The sequence below is a fragment of the Dasypus novemcinctus genome, chromosome 14, assembly GCF_030445035.2.
Source record: "Dasypus novemcinctus isolate mDasNov1 chromosome 14, mDasNov1.1.hap2, whole genome shotgun sequence".
In the NCBI taxonomy this organism is placed as follows: Eukaryota; Metazoa; Chordata; class Mammalia; order Cingulata; family Dasypodidae; genus Dasypus; species Dasypus novemcinctus.
In genome coordinates, this window is record NC_080686.1 from 62,469,759 (window position 1) to 62,489,241 (window position 19,483).

Genomic DNA, 19,483 nt, shown 5'->3' on the forward strand with positions numbered 1-19,483 from the left:
GCCAATGAAATCTTTTATTTGTAACCCCATAGATAAATTCATAGAAAGTTAAATTGTATTAATGTATTAATGTATTAATGTATTATAGATGTTTTAAGAGTATATTTAGCTGCATTTTTGTCCATAGCATTTAATAATATACCGTCTTGGAGCTTGTGCTTTCTTTATGTGAAATGAGATGTACTAACATTGCATTAACTACCACCACATAACTGCACTGTAAACTCCTTGAGGTTAAACATTCAATAAATTTGTCAGAATGCTCCTATCTTTCATTTTCAACAGTCTTTTTCACAACTTCTTTCAAAACCCAGCTGAAGATTCACACCTCTGAGGTCCCACATGATCTACTCATTCCATTCTGTGTTCCGCTTATATTTCTGCTCTAGCAGCACTTCCAACTTCCTTATCCTGAGTGGTGGTTCTCCTGTTTTTGTAATGTTCCTAAATATCTACATATTATAAATCATCAGTTAGACTGAGCTCTTTGCAAGCCAAGGGATTATTTCCTTAGTTTCTTGTATCTTAGTTTTCCCTAGAATACTGAAAATCACGTTTGTTCTCTAGACTCCTCAGAGTGAATTTCAGATTTGGAAAGAATGGGTTGGGAGTCAGTGAGGGAAAAAAGGGGCATCACCTATTCTGTGATCCACGGTTAACAGGATACACTATCCCTCCTCCCCAGCCCCAATTCTCCTTCAATGATTAGTACTAGCACAGTTTAGGCAGCCTGTTTTTCATGCACAACAGCAGCCAGCATGTACTAATTTCTTCCCTCCTATGGTTGCCTTCTGTTCATTTTAACCAGATGTAACTGATTTTAAAAGGACGGGGCCTGTGCATTGTGATTGTCCATGGCATTCTTATTCCCCTGGACATGATCTCTTCTTGTATTTTACTAGTGGAGTGTTCAGTGGGTGTTTAATAAGGATGTTGACTGACTCATGTGGGGGTCTAGGCATGGACAATCTGGAAAAGTAAAGAGAAAAAGTAAAATTTATTTATGGTGACACTTGAAAGTATTAGTTTTTTTGAGCAGTGGAATCATACTCTGAATAGTGGTGGTTTTAAACTAATGTATGAGAGGATCAGATACAGCTCAAGTGGCTGAGCACCATTTTCCATGTATGAGATTCAGGGCTCAATCCCTGGTACCTCTGAAAAACAAAAACAAACAAACAAAAGCAGTTCTCTCTGGGGAGCAGGATGTAACTCAGTGGTTGAGCACTTGCTTCCCATGTACAAGGTCCTGGGTTCAATTTCCAATATCTCCTGAAAAAAAATTTAAAAACCTAATATAAAAGCAAGTTGTCTACAAGTTATGTGAGATGGGGAAAGAATAAAACTGGATTGAAGGTAGGTCATATATGGCCTGGGAGTTCAAGAATCCTTTGAAAGTTTTCTGCCAATAATTCATAAAGAATAGTCAACATTAACTTAATTTTTACAAATAACTAGTTTATGTGAGTAAACATAGAAGATTATGATTTAGGGTGCTTATAGAAAGACATTTTACCCCTGTGATATTTGGAAATTTAAGTTGTTGAACTTCTTTTATTATCTCCTATATAGTTCTGCAAGTGAATCTGGCTCCCAAAGTACTTGTGATCAACTTGTAACTCCAACAGCCCTGGCTGCCTGTACCAGAGTTGACTCCTGTTTTGCCCCATGGTTTGTTCCATCTCTTGGCATTTCCTTCCAGTTTGCTCACCTGGAATTCCATCTTTGTCATCACCTTGATCAACTAGGTGCAGGTACTCTTTATTTTAGCATCAGAATAATATTAGAATAATGTTCTCAAGACACAGGTCAACAACTTTTACCCAAATAATTTATTTTCAAGAAGTATAAAGGTTTGAGAGGTTCCACTCTGTGTATTACAGTATTAGTGATGTTTCAAAGTGCTGTGATTACTAATCACCTCTCTACCTGCAGCTTTTTCCCCACTGCTCACCATCCACATTTTAGAAGTCACATTCATTCCCTATGAGCAGTCAGCACTAGAAAATTCTTTTGAAGTCAGTTTGATTCCCCTTCTCTTTTGAATCAGGTTATGGTTCTGTTATGTAAGTAACCAGTGAGATTGAGCTGACATGTTTGAAATGTACTGTCTTTATAGCTTCCTAATGAAAATTTTCAAAGAAGTTACAAAAATTGAAGGTTTTACTGTTAATCCAATTATGATCTTTTTGAAAGAAATACATCTGTTTTTGTTCAGTACCCTGAGCCCTTATATTAATGGTAGATTCCAAAAGTACTTGATGTTTCCTGATTTCAAAAGCACAAATACTTTCTGCAAAAGATGGGCAAATTCTCAAATAATTTAAAGAACTAGGATTTTTACAAGTTTGAAATGGAAGAAGACTAAATTTTCCCACACACCAACAGTGACCTTTTATAAGTTTGCTAATGTTAATCGAGTAATTATTTCTAAAGCATTATATTCTGTCCCTTTTCTGGCTAATACATTTTGATTCCAGGTAATAGGGTTTTCAATTTACTTCAACCTATGTAATGGAAAAAGGAAAAAAAAAAATCAGATTAAAACCAAACACAGCTGCTGTTAAGCATCTTGCTTCTTCAGCAAAAATGGAGTTTAACCTCCTTTTTCTAACTCTCTTTGAGGCATGTTTTTGTTTTTGAGATTTGGTTGGTAGATACAGAACAATTCTATGAAAATCTTTAGATATTTACCTTCTTTTTATTTGTGTCTTCTGTGATCAAAGTTTTGTCACTGATAGTGAATGTAACATTACATATTTAAGAGACTAATTCAGCAAAATAGAGTTTTGTTTGCATATATCGAATGGTAATTCAAAGAATGTAATATTTTTAAGAGAATTCTTCATTTATTAAACACCAAATACTGAACTCAGAAATCAAGAAGTGAAAAATTTAAATGCCATCTCATTTTTCCCATGAAGTATTAGCTCATTTTTTTAAATTTTTGTTTTTCTTGTTTGTTTTCTTAATAGCTCCACCACAGTACCTGAAGCCATTCATTTCTGATAAAAATGTGCCTCCTGAACTGGAATACATGATTATTTCCTTCAGAGAACCACACTTGTATCTTCGACAGTGGAATAATGGTCCCATCTGTCAGGAGATCCGGTTCTCAGCTCAAGCAGACTGTAAACTTCTAGAGTGCAGAAATGTTACCATGCAAAGCGTGGTGAAGCCCTTCAGCATCTTTGGACAGATTGCAGTTTCCAGCGATGCAGTTGAAAAGCTGCTTGAGTGCACCGTGATAGTTGACTCTATATTTGTAAACTTTGGACAGCATGTAGTTCATTCTCTAAACACTGCATTACAAGCTTGGCAACAGGTAAGTAAATTCCAGAACAGTTTACAGTTTGGCCATGTATGATCTTTTAGTAGGTACTATATGTTCTCACTTCTAATAATAAGTTAAACATAAAAATGTGAGAGAATGAAGAATTTGATGGGCACCATAATATCTGGGACCATCTCTGCTTTGGCAAAATGATGAATGTTATTATCATTTTTTTTTACTTTGGAGAGTATGGGTTCTTTACACATGCATTGGAGACCATGCCCACATTTTTGTGACTCATGTACCACATCTGTGTGGAAAGCAACATATTCCCAGAAATTTTTTCCAAGTAGTGTGGCTTCAACTTAGCTATGTATTGAATTGTCTTAGGCATCCATTGCAAAATGAAGAACCTGTGTGTGCTTTTCTGATAATAGCCATTCCAAAGGTTTTCAAAAAATAAGTAGTTAAATATATGAGCACATTATAGTCGTAGTCTTTTCCCCTTATTATTCTGCCTTTTTGATGCACTAAAAATCACTGGATAACAGATTTTTTTTGCATCAGTTAAAAAGACTCTTGATTACTTTCATGATGTTTCACTTTCCTCTCTTGTCAGAAATTAGCCATATCAGAAAGAGATGACATAGAGGAGCGGATGTAGTTCAAATGGTTGAGGTCCTGGGTTCAATCCCCAGTACCTCCTAAAACAAAACAAACATGAAAAAAAAACAACTTGGGGAAGCTGGTATCACTCAGTAGTTGAGCACCAGCTTACAACATATGAGGTCCCAGGTTCATTCCCTATCCCTGGTAATAATAAAATAATAATGATAAGATGAAATATAAGTCTTTACTGAATGGCATATTTGAAATGGGGAACCTGTCCCTTTCCACTAACATGAAAATAATTTCACAGACTGTTTGGACAATAATATGCCCAGCTATTTAAGAACAAATCACTTCTGCTTCTATTACTGCCTCTCAGTGTAATACTGGAATTTCATCAAGTTCGTGTTGCTATTTAGGCAGAGACATTTCCCCGCATTTTAGCTGTTACACTCTTGTATGGAGCTGACTTCCCAAGAGAAATGGTCCTCCATCCCACACTGACCTCTGGCAGGGCCTGAGATGGAGAGTGGGGGTGCAGGGGCATTAATTTTCTAACTTAAAAATTTTTACGGGAGTAAACTGTTTTCTTTATATGCATGGAGACCTACACAAGACTAAGGAATTAATTACCAAACATGGCACTACAATAGCAAGGCAAAGTAGATAACACATCTGTTTTATATTTTAAAATTCTTTTTTAAGGGCATTCCATGGTTTTCTTGTTGCAAAGGACATGCGTAAAATAAGAGCTAGTGTGATCTAAATCTTTGCAGCTGGTTCAAATAGCAATGTGAAAAAAACCTCTACAGCTCCAATTTCTGTTTTTTGTCATATTTTGAACAATGCATTTAATAAAAAACAAGCCTAGAAAATATAAAAGATTGAATGATAGAGCATTTAAACCCAGGATATTTTTGTCTTGGTATCAGAGCCATTATAAGAGGACTCATGTGTACTAACTACTGCAAAATGGCCTTCACAAATATCAGTTTCCTTCCAGGGTAAAAATATTCTCTTAGACACAGCTATACATATAAATAAAATATGGTGCATAAATATTTAAATGTTTTAAACCACATCAGAGTGTGAATGACTGACTAACATGGTGCCTTGAAGGAATATTCTGAGTTTTTTTTTTTTTAAATGAACTGTATATTTGATTAAGTAGAGCCATATGTCACGTAGCATATTGCTGACAGGTACATTCTATGAATAGTTGGTTCTGATTTATACAGGGATTTGGCAATGTTAACATGAGCCACAAGAGGATATACTTCTGTAATTGTTGCTGTAATTTTCTTGTTTCCTCCCATGTCAAGGGTTCTTGCCACCAAGTTTTAATGCGGTAGGCATCTAACCCTGTGTATTCTAAAGTAAATACAAAAATGCACAACTTTGAAATTATGGGACATCTGACATTGAAATGGACTTACAGAGGGTAATTAAGTTCATTGTTTCTAAGCTCCTTTAATGTGGTTTATCCCTTTTAGAGGGGAGGTTTAGCTTCCCAAGCTTAGATTTTATTGGGTATTTAATGCTCATATACAGTATAATTATTGCTAATGAGAAATATTAATTTAGTAAGCAGGAAAAGTATTTGTATTCTCCACATACTTTGCATTGGATTCTTATCTGAACAAGTCATTTTTATCTTGTCGATGGCCTGGACGGTTGAAGCTTGAAACAGTTTAGCTTTCCACCTTTAGGTCACGAGTTCAGGATTAACAGAAGCCTCCATCAGAGTCTGATTTCTCTGGCTGTAGTTTTTTGTTGCTTTTTTTTCCCCCTTTGTAAATGATGAATGCTTCGTGACACCAGATTAAGGGCGCAGAATGTCACTTGTAGTTTGCTTTATATTTCTATGTCGCATTCTCAGATTTGGACAAAATAACATTTAAAACAGATTGATTTTTTAAACCAAGATCATACTCGTTTCTTTTCTTACACTAAAATGATGTTTTTCATTGCAAATGACTGTACAGTTCTCCAGCATGAATCTTAAATATAAATAAGCCATCTTTTCATTACAAATCTCAGTAAAAACTCTAATGTTCATCCTATATGATATCACATAAAATGCATTTGAACTTTTTATAATATTCCAGAATTTAAAACATTCCAAGAAATGCTTAAACTTATTACAGTTTTAATGAACTCCACAGATAAAGGAGCAATAGAAAAACAGTTCCCTAAAGACTTTATGTATTCTTTAGAAAAATGTAAATAATCCTCTCATGCTCTTTAAATTTACATTTTTCCCCTAAAACCCTCATCATTTATTAAAGGTCAGTTTTTAGAAATGAGGAAAGTAATATAATTTTCTTTCTATTCAAGCCCCATGTGGTGACTTTACCTCTCTGTTACCAGCACATTAAGCCCAATTAATTATGAAAACTGAATTTCCATCTCAGGATGTCTTACTAAGTGGAAGTTTGTAATCATATTCTTGTTACTCTCTTGGACTTAACAGGAGAGAAAAATGTTTACAAGTAGAGTAGTTAATGTTCATTATATAATGCTAAAAGGAAAATTCTCATGCAAAATTAATTATGCACTATGATTCCAGTTTGATTGAAGGCTTATAAATAAATATATGATACAGCATTTGGATAGGATAGACTAGAATAGAAATTTTTCTCAGAAATATTTTCTGGAAGAAAATTCACTGAACTGTTAATAACAGTTATCTCTGAGTGGTAAAATTAGAGGTGTTGTTTTTTTTTAATCCATGCTGTCCATATATTCTAATTTTCTACAGTATGCATATGTTACATTTATTTTTAAAAATTAAATTTACCCATTTATTCATTTCACAAATGTTCATTGAGAATGTGTGTGCCAGGCATCATGCTGGGTACTGGAGATCAAGTTGTAAATAAGACAGGCATAGTTCCTGCCCTTATGCAACATAGAGTCTAATGATAGTGACAATATTGAAGCCATAAACATACAAATATGCGACAAATGAGTTGCAGTAGGGTTCAGTGCTCTGAAGGTGAAATATAAAGTGTTACAGGAGCATAAAATAAAAGGACCTAACCTAGGCTAGGCTGGGCTCCTCTGAGGAAGTGACCTTAAAACAGAAACCTGAAACCCAAGGAGGAAGAGAAGCTGATCAAGCAGAGAGGTAGATTTAAAGCAAGGTCCAAGCAGAGGAAAGGCAGTGAGGCAGGAAGGAGTGTGCCACGTTGATTAATTGAAAGGCAGCCAGTATAGTGCTAGGGGAACTGAAAAGGCTGGTGGAAATAGGGTATAAGGAGCAAATGGAGAGGGACTCCAGATTCAGGTGGAGACATGGGAAGGGACCAGATCAAGCAGGAAATCTAAAACCCTACAACAGTCAAGTTTTGAAATCATAGCTGATAAAAGTCATATCACAGAGTTTTATTGTAGATAATAGATTATTGTTGGCTCTAATTGCTTTGGTCTCACATAGCCAGAGTGTCTTTTGATGGTTAATATGGCTCATAAGCAAGATTCAGCTTTGTAGAAATAAAGAAGTCAATGAGACTAGACAGGTGAGATAGAGAAAGGTCCTCAAGGACCTCTGGAAGAATGAGATAATGCAGGGCCTCTTCACCAGCTGCAGCCGTACAGCACTTCTGAATGACTTGGGGTAGATTGTTGCCCAAGATAACTCTGTTCCAGATTCCTTTCTAGGTCTAGTCTTGGTCCAGGCTGGATTCCAGGTATGTTCATTCACGGACTTCCTTGGCTTCAGGCATTATAATCACTTGAATCACTTTGCTCCTAAGTAAAATCTCCTTTTACTCATCCCCTCAGTAAATGACAAATGATAGAATATGGGATTTTGACGGTATTTAGATCTAGAAAATAGAGGCCAACTGGAGAAGCATCAATTACATGTTATTTCCCTACAAATAATATTTATCTCCAAATTGATTAGCTAATTAGGGTTTTTTTCTTGTATTCTCAAGTCAGTCACTTATGTAGCTTTTTAAGTTTACCAAAAGTATTTTTTTTAATTTTTTAAGTTATAACCTAACCAGAGTGATGAAAGAGTAAGCATGATCATACTCTATCACTTTGCCAGTGTTTTGATGTAACAGTGACCAATGGAGACCATTAAATTGAGGAAGAAGGTATCAACCCAGGTACATATTAGCTATTTAGTTCACTGAGCATTAACTGACTAATGAAGGACATTACTTGATTGGTGACTGTTAGCTGAAACAGATACAGACAAATGTTTTTCAACTCTCATTATTTATCTTGAAAAATGCATCTTGGCTTACACAAACTCTGGAGTTGATCCGTTTTGTGTATTCGGCCTCTTAACAATAGAGGGAAAGTTATGGTTTTATTTACATCTCTCCCTGAGCAGATTTACACACACACACACACACACACCCATACACCCACACACATGCACACATCCCGCCTCCCCCTTAAGGGATCTAAGGATGTATTACCTAAATGATCCTTTCTGTAGGGTACAAGCTGTGGCTTTGGTAATTGGTCTTGATTGTCGAGTTTAGAAGGCAGGGAACATGGTAATTCTAGCCTCCAGTACTGTGCTCAAAAACGTGCACGACCCAGTACAGCATTCTTTTCAGCCCATGTTAATTTGCTTTAAGAAATGTTAAAAGTTTAAGGGATCTCATTGTTCTTTTACTCTTCTGTGTGTATGATTTATTTTGCAGGAGTATAAATCAAAACACATTCTTGGAACATTTTAGATCTCTTTAAGGCATTTTTTGTGCTTATCCTGGAAGTATAGAATACTTTGTATACCAGAGCTAATGACAACAGATCTTTTAGTGTTTCTGTGTTGTAACATTCGCCACTGGGCAGACAGCTGCCAAACATCTTGAAATTAATCTGATGCACGTTGGGTTTCGGATTCTTTTCTTTCAGAACAAATGCCCTGAGGTAGAGGAGTTGGTCTTCAGCCATTTTGTGATCTGTAATGACACACAGGAGACACTGCGGTTTGGCCAGGTGGATACTGATGAAAATATTCTGCTGGCAAGTCTCCATAGTCACCAGTACAGCTGGCGCTCTCACAAATCCCCACAGGTATTTGAGAAACAGCCTTACAAACACAGCAATTGTTAATGCTGAGGATTCATTTATCCCACAATTTGTATGCCTGTGTCTCTCAAGGAACTACTCAGTGTAGCGACCTCAGAGGGAAACTCAACACTGTTTAGAAACAGGAGCATGGTACACCCATGCTTTACTGTCTGTGCTTCTGTTTTCTCATATGTAAAACGGAGACAATAGTATATATTTCGAAAGGGTTATGAGGATTAAATGAGTAAATATGTATAAGGCACTGGATCAGTGTTTAATACACTTAAGGTTTATGCGTAGACTATTAGTCATTCACTTATTCAAATTTTTGTATACATACTCTGTGCCAGTCACATGCTAAGCACTAGTAATTCACAGACAGGTAAGTCACTCCTTGCCTTCCAAGATCTCATACATCATCTGTGACAAAATGAGCACAATGACAAAATATGCTCAAGGAAATTCTGAGGAAAGACATACTAAAGGATGTCTGTTGTCCAAGCAGTGTAATTCCATTTTCCTGTCATTTTAGATGGGAATGATTATAGGGATCTGCCCTGCAGGGATAATATAAGGATGAATGAAATACAAAGATGTGGTCTTAAATGAGTAAAAGAAATCCTAGGAAGTACTCACAAGAATAATGTATTTTTAAAACTGGATAATAAGGAAACTACTGTCTGCTTGTGATTAAAAGAAAGTCATTAGATTAGAGAACAAGTTTTCCCATCTGGTCTATAGACCAGCTTCAGAATATGTTATATATACCCTCAGGCTCCATCTTTCTTTTTTATTTTTCCCCCAGTAGCTAGATTCTGATTTGTTACTTGCTTTTTCATTACACTGCCACAGTAAATTTGGAAAAGTAGCAACAATGCAATACTTCTTATTTAAATATATTAATTTAATTCAGATTAATCTGAAAGAACTTTAAAACTACGTAAATCCTTTTTTAATAAAAGTTATTACAAAGATTTCTCACATGCTATGATATTGCACTCATGTTTTTAGGGTGACTCATATATCTTTACTTTCTAATTTTACTCTTGAGAAATTTGCGTATTAGAGAGTTTTTAAGTTGTTTGCCCCCTGTAACATACTTAAACAGCATTTGGGCTTTGTTGGTTTCTTTTCACTTTGTTGTTTGTTTCAAAATTAAGTTTCTTTTGTTATTTTTTCTTATTGATTGTAAAAGTGAGAACATATAAATATTTAGAGCAACAAAAGAAAAAAAGGAATGTCATAATCTCAACCAATCTCAAACTTCTTAAAGTTTCCATGGTAATGGAATATTTGTGGCAGGAAAGAAGTCCCTGGGAAGCTGTAATGTGGGTGTCTGTACACTATACCCTGTGGTCACTTCACCCATTCATGCACGGCAAGCTGCAGGCCTTAGCCAATAAAAGGCAGAGCAGAGAAAGCTTAGTTCCCCTCATAGTCACTTTAAGATGCACAGCCTAGCTAGCATGACTTTCCATGACCCTCAAGATTCCCCAAATACTCACACCTTGGTGGGAAGGGTGACTAAAAGAACAGCTGGCCCAGGAATGTGGAAGAACAGTTGTCTTCTTGTTACAGACACACAGTTTCTGGGTGGGGAAGAGATCAACAGGAAAGAAAAATAGATGAATACTGTCACCTTTACACCTTTCATAGTTATACTTTTCTAAACTTTTTCAAAGCCTTTTTATATTTGTTATTAGTTTCATTTTCACAGCATCCTCACCTGGTTTATGCTATTTGACATGCATATTTTATAGATAAGGAAACAAATAGAGATGCTAAACTAGATAGAAGTAGAGCTGGGATTGAAACCCCTTTCTTCTCAATATAGTGTTGTTTCCATGACACTGCCCCACTCCACCAGGTTTTGGCAGCATGCTTATCTGTGTAGGGTAAGGTAGGGTAGGGTACTTATCTCTTAAAACCAAGAGAAGGGTTTAAGAGCAGGGCTTTAAGAGAAGGTTTTAAGAGAAGGGCTGGGAGATGGATTTGGCTGAACTGACAGAGCGTCCGTTTACCATAATGGAGGTCCAGAGTTCAAACCCAGGGCCTCCTGACCCATGTGATAAGCTGGCCCACGTGCAGTGCTGATGTGCTCAAGGAGTGCTGTGCCATGCTGGGGTATCCCCTGTGTAGGGGAGCCCCATGTTCAAGGAGTGCACCCCGCAAGGAGAGCCACCCTGTATAAAAAAAGCACAGCCTTCCAGGCATGGCTCCGCACACACGGGGAGCTGACACAGCAAGAGGACACAACAAAAAGAGACACAGATTCCTGGTGCCACTGACAAGGATGCAAGCAGACGCAGAAGAACACACAGTGAATGGACACAGAGAACAGACAATGGCAGGGGAGGGGGGAGGGGAATAAATTTTAAAAAAAGAAAAAGAGAAGGGTTGAGAAATTACTGGTATAATGTTCCACATCTAAAACTAGACTAAAATGGGATTCTTAGTCCATGTATGAACCCTTGCAAAGTCTAACCTGTATTATCAAAAGCAATAAAAACCTTTTGATAATACACTGGATATGTAAGACAGGTATCTGTTAATTTTTTTTTCTGGGAGCTGCATCATTTGGATGCAGATTTTAAGATGAACTACAGTCATTATAATCTTCTTTAGGCTAAATCTTAGATAAAATTGATAGAAAACAGTCTCTTTATCATATATAAATATGCCAAAGGAGGTATGTTTTAGGACTCTTAGAAGCCGGAGGTCTTAATGGGCCCAGAGATTCTTCATGGAATTCCTTATGTCCACAGTTTAGATTCTACCATGTCCTAATGAGAGGTTACATGTGAGGATTGGAAAAACTAGCCACATAGCTTCAAACTGCACCTGGAGGTAGTCAAAGACTCACAACTGAGCAAAATGTTCTTTTCTCCAGATTCCACCTTGAAGTCTACATTGCCCAGTAGGCTTGATTTTAGAAACACTGTCTGCATGTTTATGCTACCTTGGGTGTAGTCAATTCTTAGTCTCAGTGAGAATTTCTAAAGTTCATAGAACTTAACTCCACTAAAAAATGTAGAGATCAAAAAAAAAAAAAAAATGGCAACGACACCTGGGAAGGTTTCAAAGAGGTCAGGATATCTTAGAACCACACAGGAGGTTGCTAACAACAGTAAATCCCAACAGGATGGGAAGAAACATGGACACAACCAATTCCAGAAATCCAAAGCTGGGAAGCCTTTTAGAATTGAGAAGTCATAAACTCTCCTTAAAGTTTCTAACTTATGTTCTGAGGCATAATCACTTATCCCACAACAATTTCTTGTCTAAACAAAGGAAGAACAAAACTATTTCCTAGGGAATAACTGAACATATTCAGCTGCACTGAGTTATATATGCCACCACAAAGGGTCCTTAAATAAACCAGTTTGGTAGGCTTTAGGTCAGGTTGGAAGAGAACAATAACCACTGAGGGATTGGTCTTCAAAGAAGTTCTTCACATTATGCAGGGCTGAATCTAGAAACTGGAACTAGGAGTTTATGGGATCTTATCCCAGAATATGGGCAATGTGTGCAGCACAAAGTCAAAGGAAGCTTTCTTTTATTTAGCCAAACCAGATACTGTTACAACAGCATTTGTGTATAGGCTATTCAAGTTAACTTCCTTTTCTGGTTAATAGAGAGTCTTACTGGTTAATAAAGTGGTTTGAAATAGGAATGTCTCTATCTTATATATAAGGACTTACCCTTGCTTTTACCCTCAGATATGTACTTTTTATGAATTATGCAAATTTTTTGAGAATTGCAGACTTTTTGTAACAATGACTTTGAGCAACCAAACAATCAAGTATGGTGAAAATTGGCTCTAGAGAGAGGTATAGAAAATAAACTCTCTCTCCAAAATAGATATAATAGAAAGTTTCATAAACTCATGAAAAATGGCAGATATTTGAAAAATACAAAAGGTAACAAGGTAAGAATTAATTGTGAAGAGCAGAAGAGCATCTGGAAAATACTCTTTAAAGTAATCAGATTTAGTGGCCAAAATATGAATCTCAAGTTGCTTTAAGGCAGGGGTCAGCAAACATTTCCTATCAAGGACCACATATTAAATACTTTAGGCCTTCAGGACCTTACAGCCTCTGTTGTAGTTATTCACCTCAGCCATTGTAGCACAAAGCAGCTGTAAGCAATACATAAACAAAGAAGTAATGGCTATATTCCAACCAAACTTTACTTATAGACAATCAAATTTGAATTTCATAAAATTTTCACACATCACAAATCTTTCTTCTTTTGATATTTTTCAACCATTTAAAAATGTAAAAAAAAATACTTAGCTCACAGACTAAACCAAAATGGGTGGTGTGCCAATTTTGGCTCATAGGCCATAGTTTGTCAGCCCTTCCCTGCTCTAAGTTCTGATAGTTGACAAAATTCAGTAAGCTGAAGGTTTGATTTTAATCATTTTCCCTCTGACCTAAGTAGTATTTATTACTTTAAAAATTGGTAAAATGTATCAGAAATTACTGAGAAATGACAGATAATTTAAATCTAACTCTTGAATAATCTACCTATACTCACCAAATAACAATAAAATATTTTTTTTGTATTCGTTCTAGATCTAATCAGTATATAGACAGAAAGTGTCCCAGTTCTCTTTTTGTTTTTGTTTTTTTTTAAGATTTATTTATTATTTATTTAATTCCCCCCCTCCCCTGGTTGTCTGTTCTCTGTGTCTATTTGCTGTGTCTTGTTTCTTTGTCTGCTTCTGTTGTCGTCAGCGGCACGGGAAGTGTGGGCTGCACCATTCCTGGTCAGGCTGTACTTCCTTTCACGCTGGGCGGCTCTCCTTACGGGGCGCACTCCTTGCGCATGGGGCTCCCCTACGCGGGGGACACCCCTGCGTGGTGCAGCACTCCTTGCGCGCATCAGCACTGCGCATGGGCCAGCTCCACATGGGTCAAGGAGGCCCGGGGTTTGAACCGCGGACCTCCCATGTGGTAGACGGACACCCTAACCACTGGGCCAGGTCCGTTTCCCCCAGTTCTCTTTTTGGATGTAAAAGTGTTTTAAGTGCAGTCTGATAATTTTTCCTCTTTCCCAAAAGGAAAGCAACAGGTTTTGAGTATCTGCCCATCTTATAGTAATTCCAGCCAGTCGCCCAATTTCAGTAACTAAACTGTAATTCTTATTCAGTTACCACTCTTTCCAAATCCATTTATATAATGCATATGCACAGATACAGCTAGAGAAAGAGTACGTTGTTGCCATAGTCACAATTTAAAAATTTGAAAAGCAGACTTATGGAGGCAAGGAAATATTCTGTGTTGGCAAAACTATTCAAGCTGACAGAATTTTCAAATGTTTTCCTATACTATTATATGGCACATTGCAGGTATGTTAAACTTTGTTTAGAAAAGGCAAGGAATAGACATTCTTACACACTGAAAGTGCAAATAGAATTTGTACTACTTTTCTAAGAAAGCAATTTGGTAAGTGGTAACAAAATTATTAAAGTGATTATATCATTTGACCTAGTAAATCTCCTACTAGTAATCTATTTTCAGGAAATAATCCAAATTAAAGCAAAGATTTATAGGCATAAATATTCATCACAGTTTTATTTATAATAGCAAAAAATGTAAAACACTAAATGTTCACTCTTAAGGAAGTATCAATAGTTAAGTAGAATATGGTATATCTGTAAGATGAACTATTGTATTTTTACACAGAAAGGGTAAGTGCTAACCAAATTATATGGTTGGAAAGTAGAATATAAAATTCTATATATATAGTATGATTTTAATGTAAGAATAAAATGGATAAAAAAGACTGGAAGGAGAAACGTCAATATGTTAGCAATGGTTGCCTCTGAGTGGTAAGTTAAAGTGATGTCTTTTCCACCTTATTATACTTTTATATACCTTTTCAACCTTTTTATAAGGGGCATAGATTATTAAATCAGAGAGAAGTTAAGTAAAAAAATTCATATACAGACAGGAATTTCTTTTGGAACTGTAACAAGTATATGATCTATCAAGAACGGTTATCTTTATTACTTCTTATATGAATTATTGCAATTGTTTTTCCAGTTTTTCTCTTAGTTGTAATTTTACCCCACCCAATCTATCTTTGGAGGGAAGGAAGGGTGATATATTAGAAAAAGAACAAATTTGAAGCAATATCTGGGTTTCCCTCTAAATGCTAGCTAGGGCTTAACTTTGTAAGATTGGATAGGTTTTCTAATTTCTTATACCTTTGCTTTCCTCTTCTACAAAATGAAGAAATTATTGTGACTATTCCCTGCAATGACATTTATAAAGTGCCTAGTAAAGAACTTGGTTCTCTGTGACCAAAGGTTCCTTTCCATCCCTTTTCCTTTCCTAACCACACATCCAAGAGACCATGTAGAGTAGGAAAATTGGTTTGAGAGGAAAGTGAATGTGGCTCAAGCAATTGGGCTTCTTTCTACCATATGGGAGGTCCAGGGTTCAATTCTTGGAGCCTCCTGGTGAAGGCAAGCTGGCCCGAGCAGAGAGCTGGTCCACTTGGTACGCTGGCCCGAGCACAGTGCTGGCCTGCGCAGGAGTGCTGGCCCACGCTGGAATGCTGGCCCATGTGGCAAGCTGGCCTGAGCAGAGAGCTAGCAGAGCAAGATGATGCAACAAAAAGAGACAAAGAGGAGAGGCAATAAGAGATGCAGCAGACCAGGGAAGTGAGGTGGAGCAAGAAATTGAGTGCCTCTCTCCCACTCCAAAAAGTCCCAGGATAAGTTCCCAGTGCCATCAAAAGAGAAGACAATCAGACACAGAAGCACACACAGCAAATAGACATATAGAGCAGACAAGGGGAGGGGGGGTTTAAATAAATTAATAAATTAAAAACAAAACAAAACTGGAAGCAATATACCAGAAATGGGTGGACTTTTATATTGAAAAATTGTTAGGTTAAATGCTTATAATTCTGAGACTGTGAAAATGTCCAAATCAAGGCATCGTTCAGAGATTCTGTGTCACCAAATTTCAGCTTCTGGTAATCCTCTACTCTTTCCATGTGGCATGGCACATGGAGGTATCTGCTTCTCTTCCAGGTTTTGTTGCTTCAGCTTTGACTGCCCTGTCTGTGGCTTCCTATCCCCCAGGTTTCTCTCTTAGCTCTTGGGTTCCTTCTCTCCATCTCTGTGGCTTTTTCTCTGTGTGCCTCTATGCTTTCAGTCCTCCATTTATAAAGGACTCCAGCAAGAGGACCAAGATCTACCCTGGGTCTTGGCTCATTGAAAGTGTCCCATGCCCACAGAAATGAATTACCTTTAGGAACATGATCTTTTCTGGGATCCACAAAAGCTTCAAACTGTCACAATTGGATACAAGAGTCTGGAGCTCAGAAAAATAATCTGGATCGAAGATATAAACTTAGCCTGTCATCAGTGCCTTGGTAGCATTTAAAATCGTAGAAATGGATCAGAATGCCTAAGGAGAGAATGTTAAGAGGGTCCTATAAGTTATCGCTGCAGAACAGTGTACAGTGGTGGGATAGGTATAGAATACCTTCTATGGATAGTCCCATATGTAAAAGGAGGAAACAGAAGATGCAGAGGAGCCACTGGTCCATAGAAATTCTGAAATCCAACCAGGTAAGTGTTGGAAGTTCCTGGATAGTATTCAGTCCTGCTCCTGCCTGGGAATAATTTTCCTGGGTTCTAGGCTCTGCTGACACAGCCATATCACACTTAAGCATCTAAGGAGCTCTTGTTTTAATAGTTCTCTGAGATTTCAATTTAGATCTTTCTGAGGTCTTAACAAAGGATTTTATAGCTACACCCTTACCTTCATCTTTAGACCACCTTTACTAGCTGTGTCCTGGATTTGATTTTTGCCTAGAAGCCATTTCTTAATTTTAGCACTGTTTGCCATCCAGCAAGGCTGAAAATTTTCAAAACTAGCCAAGTCCTAGCTGGAAGCCTCATTTAAGGCCTTCAGGCTTCTATCAATAATGTCTTTGAAACACCTTGAACAGCCGCTAGCACCTTGCACAGTCCTTTCAGTTTCTTCCTACTCCCTATTCCAAAACCATACCCACATTTTACACTTTAGTTACAGCAACACTCTACTTCTGGCTATCAAAATCATAGTAGTTACCTATTGTTGGGTAACAAATTACTCGAAAACTCGGTAAATTAAAACAGCATTTAGTTTCTAGTTTTGTTGGTCAGGAATTTGGGGAGTGGTTTAACAGGGTGGTTTCAGCTCAGACTCTAATGAGTTTATAGTCAAGACATCTTTTGTGGCTGCAGACATCTTTTGTGACTGCACTGGAGGATCTGCTTCCAAAATGATTCACTCACATGCCTATTGGTCAGAGGCCTCAGTTCCTTGTTACAAGGGTCTCTTCATAGAGTTTCCTAAGTATTCTCATGACAGAGCAGCTGGCTTTCCCCAAAGCTGGTGATACAAGACAGAACAAGGCAGAGGTCCGTGTTTTTTATGACCTAGCCTTAAAAGTCATTCACTGTCATTTCTGTAGTATCCTAGTGGCTACATAAGTGAGCCCTGTTCAGTGTAAGAGGGGACTACACAAATGTGCAAATAACAGTAGGCAACAATCATGGAGGCTATCTTAGAGATAAGATACCATAAGACCAATAATAAAATTTAGAGGAAATGGGACTTGGCCCAATGGATAGGGCGTCTGCCTACCACATCGGAGGTCCACGGTTCAAACCCTGGGCCTCCTTGACCCGTGTGGAGCTGGCCCATGCGCAGTGCTGATGCATGCAAGGAGTGCCCTGCCACGCAGGGGTGTCCCCCACATATGGGAGCCCCACGCACTAGGAGTGCACCCTGTAAGGAGAGACGCCCAGAGCGAAAGAAAGTGCAGCCTGCCCAGGAATGGTGCCACACATATGGAGAGCTAACTCAGCAAGATGACGCAACAGAAAGAAACACAGATTCTGGGTGCTGCTGATAAGGATAGAAGTGGTCACAGAAGAACACACAGTGAATGGACACAGAGAGAAGACAACAGGGCGGGGTGGGAGGATGGGAAGGAGGGGAAGGGGAGAGAAATAAATAAATCTTAAAAAAAAAAAAATTTAGGGTTTAGGCCGAGGAATGGGATTCAGTGACAGGAAATAAAAATGAAGAAAACCAAGAGGTAGAAGAAAAATCAAGATGTAATAGTGTTCTAAAATCTAAAAAACGGAATCTCTAGTGGGACAGAATTACTTGTGTTGTCAGATGCCACAGAGAGATTAAGTCGAGAACTGAAAAGTCCATTGAATTTGACAATGGTCATTGATTGTTCTAGCAAAATACTTTTAGTGGAAATGTAAGGACAGAAGCCAGATTCCAGTAGGTTGAGAAGTGAATATGAAGTGAGGCAGTCAAAAGGATGAGCACAATTTTTTTTAAAATCTTGATTGAGTGTTAGCTCAAGAAGGCTTCATGGTAAAGGGCAGGTTTAAAATAGAACAACATTAGCCATGTTCATATTTGAGAAGAAATAAATAGCAGACAAGTTGACAGTATAGATGAGAGGAGAAATGATTCATGGCATAAGATCTTAGGAAGAAAGAATCCACATCACAGATGAAAGGATTGACCTTGAATGGAAGAGGTTTTTATCAGATGCCTATTTCTTTTTAACAAATTACCTCAAAACTTAGTGGCTTCAAAAAAAAACAAAAACAGAGCAAAATATTTATTGGCTCATGATTCTGTTGAACAGAAATCTGAGTCTCCTCAGGTAGGAAGTTCCTCTGTGGTCTCACCTGGGCTCACAGTTGAAGATGCAGTCAGCTGGCAGACCAGCTGCAGCTGGGTGGTCTAGGATGGCCTCGCTCACGTATTTGGTAATGGTAAACTCTACTGCATATGACCTCTCCAGTAGGCTTCTTCACATGGTAAGAGTGCTCCAAGAGCAGAGGCTGCAAGGACTCTTGAGCCTAAGCTAAGAACTCCCACAATTTCCTCTGTGCTACATTGTGTTGGGCAAGGTAAGTCTCAAGGTTAGGCCAGATCCAGAGTAAAGACCTAGATTTCACCTCTTGAAGGGAGTTGCTGCAGAGGACTTGTGACAATTTATTTTTTATTGTGTTAACATACATATAACAAAGTTTTCCAATTTTAACAACTTTCAAGTACACAGTTAATTACCACCATCACCACCATCCATTATCAAAACTTTTCAGGGAGCAGATGTGACTCAAGCAGTTGAGTACCTGCTCCCACATGGAGGTCCCAGATTTGGTTCCTGGTGCCTCCTAAAGACCACAAACAAAAACAACAAGCAGACAACAAGCAAACAGATGAGGGAGCCAACTCAGGGGAGTCAGTGTGGCTCAGTAGTTGAGCAGTGGCCTCCTGCATATAAGTTCCCAGGTTCAATCCCTGGTCCTGGTACCTTAAAAAAAAAAAAAAAAGCAAAACTTTTCCATCACCACACACAGAGATTCTGTACCCATTAAACATTAACTCTCCACCTCTCCCACCCCACTTCCCATCCCTGGTAACCTATAATCTACTTCCTGTCTATGAATTTGCATTTTGTGTTATTTCATATAAGTGAAATCATACAATATCTGTCCTATTTATGTCTTGCTTA

The 19,483-nt window shown here is 37.7% G+C and overlaps 1 protein-coding gene across 4 annotated transcripts in view; it reads left to right on the forward strand.

Annotated features, from left to right (window-relative positions):
• Nucleotides 1-19,483, forward strand: part of VPS13B (vacuolar protein sorting 13 homolog B) — a 1,042,333-nt gene that overhangs the window by 913,565 nt on the left and 109,285 nt on the right. For all 4 annotated transcript variants that reach the window (XM_071207936.1, XM_071207935.1, XM_058275777.1 and 1 more), the window contains 3 exons: nt 1,573-1,754; nt 2,976-3,325; nt 8,765-8,926. In XM_071207936.1, coding sequence (XP_071064037.1) covers nt 1,573-1,754; nt 2,976-3,325; nt 8,765-8,926 — 694 coding nt within the window. The remainder of the gene's footprint in view (nt 1-1,572; nt 1,755-2,975; nt 3,326-8,764; nt 8,927-19,483) is intronic.